At 38.5% G+C, this 12,130-nt stretch overlaps 1 protein-coding gene and 1 long non-coding RNA gene across 4 annotated transcripts in view; one reads left to right on the forward strand and one right to left on the reverse strand.

Annotated features, from left to right (window-relative positions):
- Positions 1–12,130, forward strand: part of LOC113744455 (uncharacterized) — a 230,502-nt gene that overhangs the window by 146,763 nt on the left and 71,609 nt on the right. The gene's annotated exons all lie outside the window — the stretch shown is intronic.
- Positions 1–12,130, reverse strand: part of plod2 (procollagen-lysine, 2-oxoglutarate 5-dioxygenase 2) — a 29,039-nt gene that overhangs the window by 10,557 nt on the left and 6,352 nt on the right. For both annotated transcript variants that reach the window (XM_010753467.3, XM_010753474.3), the window contains exons 2-7: positions 7,541–7,632; positions 6,612–6,748; positions 3,906–4,069; positions 1,577–1,689; positions 1,421–1,484; positions 1,024–1,121 (exon numbers count right to left, since the gene is read on the reverse strand). In XM_010753467.3, coding sequence (XP_010751769.2) covers positions 1,024–1,121; positions 1,421–1,484; positions 1,577–1,689; positions 3,906–4,069; positions 6,612–6,748; positions 7,541–7,632 — 668 coding nt within the window. The remainder of the gene's footprint in view (positions 1–1,023; positions 1,122–1,420; positions 1,485–1,576; positions 1,690–3,905; positions 4,070–6,611; positions 6,749–7,540; positions 7,633–12,130) is intronic.

Consider the following 12,130-nt stretch of genomic DNA (forward strand, 5'->3'; position numbering starts at 1 on the left):
ATCAACTGTACCTTGGAATACGACGATGGATATTCAGTCCAATGATTTATTGTCGGAATTTGGGAGAAGATAAGTAAAAACATCGTGCAGATTCACTTGTCAGATTTTCAGAGTTATAACTGTCTTTTCCAGTGAAATTGAGACTTTACTGTCGGTGTCATTTTGACTGTTTCTTCTCAGTTCATTTATACATGTCAACATGCTATGATCATAATTATGTCTACTCTGTATTTAGTGTGCTTGAAAAGTTCAGATTTATGGGTAACATAATAGTTCCAGTGCACTACTGTTTACAAGTCTATTATTGCAGATAAGAACATAGTGACCTTGCATTTATAAGCATATTGAACTTGGCATAATAACTGAAAGTAAAAATAAAAATAATGGCCACAGATCCAGCTAGGAAGCTCCAAATGGTAAAAGCCACTGCTTGGACAAGGATTCTGTGATCTACCACTTAGAACCTCTCCTCCAGATGACTCCGGGAAGGATGACTCAACAGTTTTGTGGATTTGGGTCATTATCAAGGAAGACCAGGGACGAGTGGGTGGTGGTAGAGTGAGACTTGTCAAGAGATGAGGGGGGAAAAAAAAAAAAACCTCCACAGGATGATGATGATATCATACGGACATCCTGCTTTTCATCTTCCTGAACCAGTCACTGAACCAGAATGTACAGAGAGTGATGCTACAAAGAAAATTGGGGACATATGGACAAAAGAGCTGTAGACTAGTTTTGGGCAGACTTCTCTTATTCACTGAATAACGAGCTGTTTTTTGGCCAGAGTTACTGGCAAGTGTGATGGAAACTGTGTATTTCCTTAATGTGTGGCGAAATCATTGACTGAAATGCAATCTTTGGTAATTGTTAGTTGGATAAAAAGGCACAGGCCAGCAGAAACTCATCTGCAAAAAGAAAGAGTTCAATATCTCAACCCAAAGCCAGTGTCCTTGGTGAGAATGATCAACTAAAAAAGTATCTATGCTGTAAGTATACTATGTTAGAATAACAATTTTTACTCACTTTGGTGTTTCCGTTACCATGGACAACCACTGGCAGAGAGTCGTACACTGTGTTTCTAACTCTTACGCGGTCCGTTCCAAACTTGAGAAGCACTTCATCTGCCAAAAGAGGGACAAGAGATATTTCAGTCCAGGTTATGAAAATCGACTAACCACATGGACAAGAGTTGTGAAGGTTTATAACCTGTTAGGTGAACTGCCAAGTCTACGAGTTCTTTGAAAATATGCAGTCTTTCATAGAGTGTGGGAGTATGACAGTACAGTGTTGGTTTTAGTGCAGTGAGTTATTCAATGCCCAAGTTTTCTTTCTTTTTTTTACTTACAAAACAAAAAATTGGGCCCAGTACATGATTTAAAAATATTATACAGATTAGGAGGAAATTGAATCAGTTTCTCACCAACAGCCCCGTTCAAGTTCTGGAAAATCTGGCACTTGTGGTCCAAAGTCATGTTTAGAGTTTCCTGAAAGGCATGAAAACACAGAGATTATCTTCTCTGGTCCAAGATGTTTTCTAGGGATATGTTTTCACATCAAGCATTTAAACAAGACTTACTCGCTGTAAAGGATCCAAGTATATTTTAGTGTAGAAGAGTTGGTCATCATCATTGTCATGGAGGCTCCATTGTGAAACAACTCTGTTTATGTATGGGGCGTAGCCGATTATACCTGCAAATAATAAACAGTGTGAAACGCATATCCAGCGGTAAAGTATAGGGTTGAGAGACGTTTACAAGGTCATATACAACTGGGATACTGTTGGTGACAATTATACTCTATCTGCTGGCTCCTTGGTCTACGGAATTCACTCCAGGAAGGCTGAACGCTTTACACAAAGTGTGATTTTTGGCAGTAATCCTAGGTACACAAAAAATGGGCACATTCCCACAGTCTGTAGCACAATAAAGTGCAGTTAGAAAGCTGTAATATGTGTTAGAACGGTCTCACAACTCACTGAGTGTCTGGAATAGTATGTGCTAGTATAGTGTCTCACACCCTCTCTAAATGTATACTCTCATGGCAAGCTCTACCCAGGTTTTCCCCTGTCTCTGCTTTTTTCTTCACTTGCTCAAGGATACTGACCACAGTAACAGATTGCAGGGTTTGGCTATGTTGCTGGTGTGCACCGTTTTGTATCCCATCATTTAAATAAAGGCCTAGACACTGTCAACAAGTGGATGGATAGGCATGACATAATCTAAATGGCTGGAGCAAGAATAGATCAAAAGAAATTGTGGCATTTCACGCAACTGTGTAGGTCATCCACAAAATGATGGACTAAAAAAAACAACAGATCCTAGAAAGTTCTGGGAGGTGCATGCCATTTTGCCCCAGTGTTTTCGGAAAAATTCACTGCTTTTGCATTGCTTAGGTGGAAAACACAAAATATATTATTTTGACTGCAAAGCTGCAACAAAGAAAACATCTATCATGGAACAATAGAACTCGTTATCATGATATGTGTCTGTTTTGACACTTTTTTCTTTAAATTAAGAAAACCTTTTTATTTACAGGTCCCTGGTTTCAACCCTTATTAGTTTTGATAGTGAGTAGATTTAATACCTCAAACAAACAGAACCCTACTGTGTCCTGATTCCATCTCTTAGACACTGTACTCTCTGTAACACAGCAGTGTGGGTCTGTCCAGATGCTATAAACCATTTCCCAATGGTCATTTGGGCGGTAACCGTAGGAACATAAACAAAACCTGCAATTTTACACAAACTGCGGAACATTCTGGGGGCCAAGACAAATCCACATGTCATGTCAATGACAATGAAAGCTAAAAACAGTCTCTGATCAGTCTGAGGCAGCTAGGCTCCAATATGGGAGGTCAGACCAGGCTGATGACCACAGGGAAAGTAGTAATTCTATGTCCCGACTGGATCCTGACTGGCAGGGTGAATCTTGCCATACTATGGGGATTATGCATCTGAACATATATATCTTTTGTATACTTGCAATATAAGAAGCTGCCAATGCAAACTTGAGCTTGAGGAGGGTCAATTGTGGGCCACTTGGGCAGGAAATACCACAAGGGAGCCAAAATATACTTCCATTTTACAGAAAAAGATAATTAAAAAAAAAAGATTCCTGTGGTTTTATATTTTAAAACTAACACATGTCTGTTGTCATTCCTTAGAGTCTCTCCCCCACTCTTTAAACCAGTAACACTGAGGGTGTACTGCTGCTTAGCCCCCTGAATTCCAACTAAGCCTGCAAGTCTTCAAAGTTTGACAGCCAATGGTGTAATGCAAGCCAATGTACAACCACACCGGTTATGGGTTTACAACCAGGTTACTAAAACACTAGAAATTAATGCACATAATATAAATAAAATGGTTGTCATGTGAGGCATGGACCAATTGGTTCACTGATCTTTTCTTTTTCATTGCATGAGGCAATGATTGACCAACAAAAATTATCACAATAAATTGGGATTATTCATTCTGTACAGATGAGTGTATTGAGTGCATTACAGTTAATCTCCAAGTTAATGCAACCCATAGTGTCAGTTAGGGGTCAGTAGATGTCTATACTGGAGGCGTTACATGAACAGCATGTTAGCAGAGCTGCTACACCAGTGTCTACACCAGATGCATTCAGGCACTGAATTTTGTCAATTCTCAGAGCTGTATCACTGTAGTTGGACATGTAAAACAGAAGAAAACATACATGAAGTATAAAGATACATGTGACGTGTTTAGCATGAGTAAAAGGTCATGGTTCTACATATGTATAACACCTCAGAGTCTTGCCTGTTTCATCATGGTAAGGGAAAGAACACAACTATGCTGAACCAAAAACAACACAGCATCATGTCGACCATGACAGAGGACTTAACATTCTAGCATTTTCACCATATTTTGAATTTTTGAACCCACCTCCAGAGTTGAGGTAGCGTTTGCCGCTGCGGATTGAGGGATACCTGTCAGCTAGCCGTTTATCTGGCCATATCTGTCCCTCTGCAGCAAAAAGCACTTTGTGATTCGCTTGCTGGAATTTCCTGAGAATCTCTTCTGGCCCACCAGCAAAGATAAGATCATAGCTAAAAGGAAGGAGTGAAGATAAAATACAACAGAACATTAACATTCTTTTTTAAATTTCCCTTTAGGGACAGTTTCCTCTCTGACAGTATGTTTTATCTTGCATCTGACACACTATCTAGGCTTCTACTTGCTTGAGATAGATAGACATCTAAATGTAAACATGGACATTCTTCATGAGTGGGCATCTGTATCAGCAAGCATTTCTGGATTGTACTGTACACTAAGGTATTTCCAAAAGCTTTGACGTTAACACAAAGACATTCAAACTGTGCTGGTGCATGCATGGCCTTTGAAGCTGTGTGACAGAGGAAAACAGTGCCTAACCCTTCACAAGGGCTGGTGGTGACTTGTTTTAAAAGCATAGTGTTATTCAAAGGGAAGATATTTTAGGTGGTGGTGATGTGGAAACTAAATGTTTCGGGTGATTTTATTTTGAGGTGTGAAGTCATAGCAGTGAAAGAGCAGATTCATTTTGGTGGCACTATTTCCAAAGAGTCACTGGTTATAAAATACCCACTTCTAGATGTGACTTTGATTCTGACGTGAGTCGATATACTCTACACACCAGTCTAAATTTGACTGATCCCAAAAAATCCTGTTCTATATATACATACACACCAATTTAATTAAAGGTGGAAGGAAAGGTTAAAGCAGAAGGGAAGGCTAACATAGACTATCCACATCTGGCTAACACATGTTCATACAAGTGTCCTCCATCACTTTTTAGGTCATCGGTCATAGTTGTTGATGCAGTATAAAAAAAGCCTGAGAGTCTGTGTATTTTATGTTGATTGTGTGAAAATAAATGTAAGACTGACCTGGCCTGGGACTGAACTGTTCTGTTTTACTTTCTCTTTGTGTGGGTGCCTAGTTTATCATCTAAGATATTAAATTAACTGTTTAAAGTTGCAAACTACAGTGTGCTTGTGATATTTGATTTGGTTTGAGGGCTTAACTAAAGACTAAAACAGTTTTTCTTTTCTTTTTTTTAAAGACAGAAACCAGGGTTGTGTTTAAAGCTGCATTATACTGTATGTTATATATGCGCTTTAAGTAACAGAGAACACTAAAAGCCAGTGTTAAACACGTGCTACATGATTAATGATGCACAATATGCATAGTGTGTTTGGAATACTGTTGTTTTTATATACTTTTTCTTTAACTCTAGTCACATCTACCACAAAGCAGCAAACTTATCTTAGTGTGTAAGTGAAACATACTTCTTTTTGTTTTTATACTGGCATTATAAAGATGGGGTGTTAGAAATAAGGTAACATCTTTAACTGGTTTTCCAAATTTCCCATTGTAAAGCCCAATAGTCATTACTATACGCTTCACAAATTTCTGCCAATTCAAATATGCATAGAGCGACTGATGTATCGCCAACTCGAGCAAAATGTTCTGGCTGTGAATGGCAATTGTGGTCTCCATTTAAGGTGTATGGCTTTTGAATTGCATGCAGTCATTTTCTTTTCACTTTCAAAAAGAAACCTCAACAAGACAGTGAATGAATTTCAATGTCACTCGCTCACACAAGTAAGTGAACTACATGTGAAACAAAATGTAAAACTGTGACCGAATCAGCAGCAGAAAGTGTCAAAACAGCCAAGGTGGTCCTGCAGGATTATAGATTTTAAAATAAATATGAATGGCTCATAATCTTCTTGGGAAATGCATATGCAGTTTCTTACACTACATTTATTTCTTCTAAAAGAAGAAGAAAAAAACTATTCCAATTACCTGTTTCAAGGGCGTGACAACTTTGCACAGCAATTATAGCTAACATTATTCATGTGACATGGTGCATAAGTATCATCATTGCCTGCTCTATTTGAGGAAATATGGCTCACAAAGCTGTTATTATTCTAAACCACTCACATTATCTCAGGAAAACTTTCCATTGGCTTTGAAAACTCATAATTCAGCTACCTGCATGTGAAAATTACTCCCCTCATATATTTGACGATAGTCTATAATAATGCCTTTACATGAATGAGTGGAGGGCGGTTTAGCACTACATAAATGTGCAGAAACACCTCTCACTAAGCAGACATCACTTTCAAAGCAATTATTACAGTCTGTGATTGTAAAAAATAGTTTAATTTCTAATTCAAATATCTACATAGCAATTAAAGGTATCTTGCATCCCTTTCTTGTTATGAAAATGTTTTATATTTCAAATCAAAGATAAATCAGAACAAAGCTCACACTGATGTTTGGGTGGAAACTGAACATCCAAGAAGAATGAGCAAATAAAAAATGAATAAAAATTAGATTTCTTTCTTATATTTGTTGGCTACAAACATATGGAACCAGAATGAGGGATATTATTTCTCTACAGTGTTTTAAAATAATACATCTCTTGGCAGTGTCACCATTAAAGTGCATTCCTCCATGAGTAAGGATTAGTTTAGGCTTTTAGATTGTCACTGCTCCCACTAAACAAAATAGTGAGTCTGAATTATGAGGAAACATTGTTCTGAGGTTAAAATAACACGTCATATAAAGCTTAAAAAAATAAAAAATATATATCATATATACCTGTCCACGGAAAGGACAACAAGATCTTCCTGGTCAGCCAAAGCCTCCATGGCCTCCTTCAGTAGTCTGACTTTTTGCCCTCCACCGATAGAATGACCGACGTCACCACCCTTCCAGGGGTCTCCCATTCCCAACACCTGAGAGGAAACACATGAAGGACAAGATGCAAAGCACAACATGAATTGGCTTGACATGAGACTTCACCAGAAGGCAGCCTCATAATTAGTTAGGAATTCTGCCAATGGGAGGAACATTTTCACTTGTCTTAGGGCAGAGTAAGATGAATCTACTAATATCAAGAAAATAGATTAAACAAGCTGTCTTGGAAAAGGGGCAATAATGTTATCCTATAGGCAGATTTTCCAGTGATGTACAGCCTTGGAGTTTGGGGCCTCATACTGAAAATTCACATAGGCTGAGCTACGTGCAGTACTGAGGCAACACCGTCAAATTGTCCTTTTTATTTTTTTTTATATCACTGTTAAATCATTAGGTTTAAAATCTTTAGAGAAATTGGTGCACTTTAAACTCCATTATCAATATTAAAATAAAGTAGATGTTAAGAATCATTTGAAATAATGGCAAAAGTAGCTTGCAACTTCGTGTGTGCAGGTGATGGAATGTTGTTGCCATTGGTGCAGCAGACAGAAAGACAGAGGGCAACGCAAATGCTCGCACCAACTCTGAGCTCGGAACCCAAAAAAAACGATTTAGTGTTACTGCTGGCCTCAAACACAGAGAGGAATTGTGGACCCACATTGTGGAGTGTCCGTTTAAGATGGATGTTTTTGCAGCTTGCTGCATTTCACTGTTTCATTTTTAACAGGCCTAATCAATCAGGCGTGTCAAACATTTGGCTGGTGTGTGCGATTGCAGCATTGTTAACTAGGGCAAACTGCTCATTTTAGAATATGAGAAGACCGTCTTACCTTCACAGTGTAGTTGAAATATTTTGCAGACTGCATAAAGCGGTTGAAGCCATCTGTTTTCTCTGTTGCAACAGTGAGGACGAGCAGTTTTTCTGAAAAAGAAAAAAAAAGCAAATTTTCCAAAACTTTTTTTTGCTTCTACATTATAGGCATGTGGTAGATATACTCTAAAAACTGAAGCTAAAAACAGTAACATTTAAAGAGATCTTTATAGCATTGTTTTATCGCTTCCATTGAAGGATATTCACAGAAATATGCATAGTATATGTATAGATGCTTATATATACCTTAGTACTGACCATTTCTGTGAAGCAGATTCCTTGTAAACCTCAGACCTATGTCAACATTCTGGTGACTATTTGGTTTAGAAGTCTAAACCTACATCTCAAATTAGCCACATCTACTGTAGTTCAGATCTGATTCTAAAACAGAAACATATTTTTAAACCCAGACTCAATAATTTCTCTCTTCTTCGGTAAAAGGAACTCCCACAAACATCCAGGACATATCCAGTGGCCATGAGTGCTGTAGTCTGAGGTTTGAAGAAGGGTTTGACCAAATACAAATTAGCACCACAACCTCATACGAAGCTTGAAAGAGACAGACTAAACCCACTAAGCTTGCTTTCACTTGTATTGCGTATTATAAAAGCAACTGGGGGTAGCTTGATTAGAAAGATCGCAATCTGTGATTGTGAGGCAAGGAAGGAAGTCCCCTGATCCCTAGATCTGATTCATCAAACTCTTGAAGGGGAAAGAGCTCATTCATTTCAAGCTTTCAAAAGATAACTTCAGAATGTGCCACATTTTGTTCTTTGTTAGTAATAAAACAAAAAGTTAATCACACTTTAATATGGTTTTATAAGACCACTTGAATACTTATCTTGCTTTTCATGTTTCAAAGGCTCACGCGCCTTCTTTTTAATATATTGCACTATGTTCTAATAAATCCTTGTAAATTATTTATTGGGCATGGGAAAGAGTGATTGGAAGTGTGAAAGAACAGATTAAGTGTTCTCCCAGTTAGAGGCCTGGTAATCTTTAGATTTTTATTTTCTTTTGTTGACTGCTCACCAGATCTCCCAATGTGCATTCATATAAAACAAGAAATATGTGGTGATGTCAATGCCTCCTCTACCCATCTGAGTGTTTTTATAAAATAGCTCTGGTTGCCATGGAGGTGAAAGTTGTGATAATGCTAAACAAATCCTAAAATGGGCCATAACAGGATACCAGACAATCTGTGCTGTGTATGACAAGTTGTATTTTATTTCTACACCAGCGAAGTAAACTGAAATAAAACCCTGGGGGCAAACAAAATCCTATGTCCTATTCTGAACCATTATTCGTCAGCAAAATCAAAATGACCCGCCTCCCACCCACACGCCATAACTAAAGAACATTAGAAGCAGTCTCCTTGCAGCTCTTTTCCATCCATTTCCTGTTAATGTGACTTTAGCCATTCTCTCATCCCAGTCTAGCCGGTGGCCCTGTCATCTGTCTAATAGCCATTCCAGTACACCACTGACACAGAGGTTCTGTTACAGGTTAGAAATAGTTCCCTGTCTGCCTCTAACCGAACAGCATAAGATGAAATATGGCAAAGAACTGGGCAGGCTCAGAACAACATGAGTTTCAAATCGCACAGGGGAAGGGATGGCTGGTATGAGTCACAGGTGTGTCCCTGTTCTTGTTTTTAGCTTGAAGGTAAGAGACAATCAAGCGTAGCGCAGGGAGGGAGGGTGGTGTCTCTCACATTTGGGAAACACATTTTGCAGCTCTGTAAAACAAGTGATTTGTAAAGGTTACAGACAAGGTTTATATGCTTCCTGTCATCCTGCACCAAACACACTGGAGAAGTTGAGGCCCAGTTTGGTATCGATGAAGCAATTAGCTATTTAATGCAGCTAGTGCATGCATGAAAAGACACTGTTTGCCCCTTTTTCTTCTTTCCTCTGTGAAGCAAGGCTTTTTTCCTTAATATTATTGTTTAAATATGGGATGCAGTTTCAGACAGTCTCCCGGAAACCATTCATAATGTTGTATAAACTAAAAGTGTCAGAAATAGTTGTGCAACATGAAAAAAGACCGCTTGAGAGTGAAGTTCACACCAAGTTTATTTTCTCATCTTTGCAAACCTGGCCAGTCACTGCTTGAATTGGCTGTAAATGTCAGGAGTTACAGAAATGGTTGTACACAGCCAAAACTGGAAAGGTGTGGGTTTTCTGACCATCCGACAAGCAGTTCTGACAGAGTATACTGCCTCCTTAAGTAATCTCTACTGGGATTTCTTGGCAGTATTTGGAAACCTCCTTAAATATTCTCCGTTTCATAAAGCTGTGTACAGCCAGAGCACATTTGAGATTTCTCCTTGCAATAATCAAATTTCATTTTTCGGTTCTCATATAAAGCAACTTTATCACCAATAGCTTTGCTTGTATTAATGCAATGACAGCTACTGCCAAACTACATTTGTTGTGATCTTTGCTCTATTCAGTTAGCATCACTTATTTATTTTGCCTTGCTAAACAATTAAACAAAACAACTGCATTGCCTGTGGCATGGGAGACATTTTCCCATCAGGAAGAAATAGACTGACAAACACCAATTAACCCTCGGTGTCCTTGCCCTGACCTTATGGAATCACGCACTTTCCCCTCGTCATAAACATGCAGGCCACATGAGTGCATCTCAACAAGCAAGCTCCCAGTTAAGTACAGCCTGGAGATACAAACCACCTTTGATTTAGAAGAAATGCGACAGACACATTTATTTCCTACATTAAAGTTGGTGTTCAAACACAAGTCTCTTTCATGGCTTTTCCCAATGGGGGAAAAAAAAAATCCTTTAAGATTCACAGTGGCCTCATGTGAACTCTAGCTGGAAACCCTGCCTGGATATTATATTGTCTCCAAATACAACACAAACTGCAGGGGGAAGAATTATAATCTGAAGGTGACCGACCTTGCACACACAAATTTTTACTCGACTTTTACCCATATCTTATATCGTCCTACAGCTAAAATGTGTTGTTTCCTTCACCAAAAGACTCCAGTAACTCTAGTCTTATATTACATCCCTTTTACAGAACTTAAAAATATGTAAAAGGGTCACTCTTTCAGATGTTCTCTGAAACCTACATACAGGATCGCTTGAACAACATAATGTAACAAGGGGAATATAGAATGTACCATTAATTAACACGTCATGGCTTAAACAGATTGATCACCTGGTCGCCTTAGGTCATATTTTCTCATGTGCAGATAACATTTCATGAGGTATATCTTTCCGATCAATCCTTCACACTACACTGTTTAGTTTGTATATACTGATGCCTCATCTACAAGCATAGTATCAACTTCTACGTGTATTCAGATGACATCCGGTTCTATTTGACCCACATTGATTTGCATCCACTTATTATTTAAAAGTTAAATCTATTCATTAATTTTATTTTTCATTTGCTTATTTAAACTATTACAAGAACAGGCTTGTATCATTTATAAAAATTTGTGATGGCGCTACTTTGTAGTTGCCTGGCCAGCTAAGATCAATGCTATTCTGTGCAGTTCCTCCACTTTATTAAAGAACAAGGGCATCGTCTTATTGAGTTAGCGCTCCATGAGTGCTTTGCTACTTTGCTTTTTGCCCTAAACCACAAACAGTTATAATTTAGTCACTCTGGTCTAGCCAAAATGTCTCACTTGATTAAGCCTTGCATACAATTTATAAATAGTGACAGATGTCTTAAGAGAAATCTGGTTATTTCCCTTTCTCCGACTGTAGTTTGACTGTTTCTGTCAGTAAGGATGGCTTGTCCTGTATTACTTCATTGTTCAAATCAGTTCCTAAGAAGAGAAACAGTAATTGTAAAGACTGATAATGAAGCATAACTGCGAGACATGTTGCAAGATTCAAATGGAGTGTCTTTTTGACAGCCGCAATTTTGGTGAATAAGTGTCTAGTTGGAGTAGACACATCCCACCCTCATGCCCATTATCTGTAATCTTCAACAGCCTAAAAGAAGGAGAGGAATGTAGCCCCTACAGTATTCCTGTAACTCCAAGAAAGGAATGGATGCCTCCAGACTCACTCTTTTTCTGAACCACATGGGTCTCAGCCGTCTAGGTAAACGTTCACACTTTGGTGAGTGAAAGTTCTGACTCACCCATGTGGGCTAAGCCTTAAGTAAGCATTTCTTGCAGGACGGAAAATGCTATCATGGGAATGTGCCCTGGCCTTGAACATAAGGATAACAGAATCCTTCCTCTTTTACAGGACAGTCATGGCCAGTGAACACAAACCCTTTTTCTTTTTCTATTTTGGTCATCCAAGTAAATAAACATCATTTTAACTGTTTTACCTAAAAGCTCACCAGAATTATCTGTGAAAGTGTCAGGCAAAGAAAAGTACTTCAGTTGATAGCCCACATTCCTTTGTTCTTGCATCTTGGACAAAGGGAAATGATTAAACAAATAAGGTCTGGTTCAGACTCTAATACTAGGATTGAAAAGGGATGCATAATTCTGCTTTTTTGAGTGCAACCCAGTGCAACCCAGTGTTCTATTCCTGAACATTGCCTGAGCATGAC

The sequence above is a fragment of the Larimichthys crocea genome, chromosome XXIII (assembly GCF_000972845.2).
Source record: "Larimichthys crocea isolate SSNF chromosome XXIII, L_crocea_2.0, whole genome shotgun sequence".
In the NCBI taxonomy this organism is placed as follows: Eukaryota; Metazoa; Chordata; class Actinopteri; family Sciaenidae; genus Larimichthys; species Larimichthys crocea.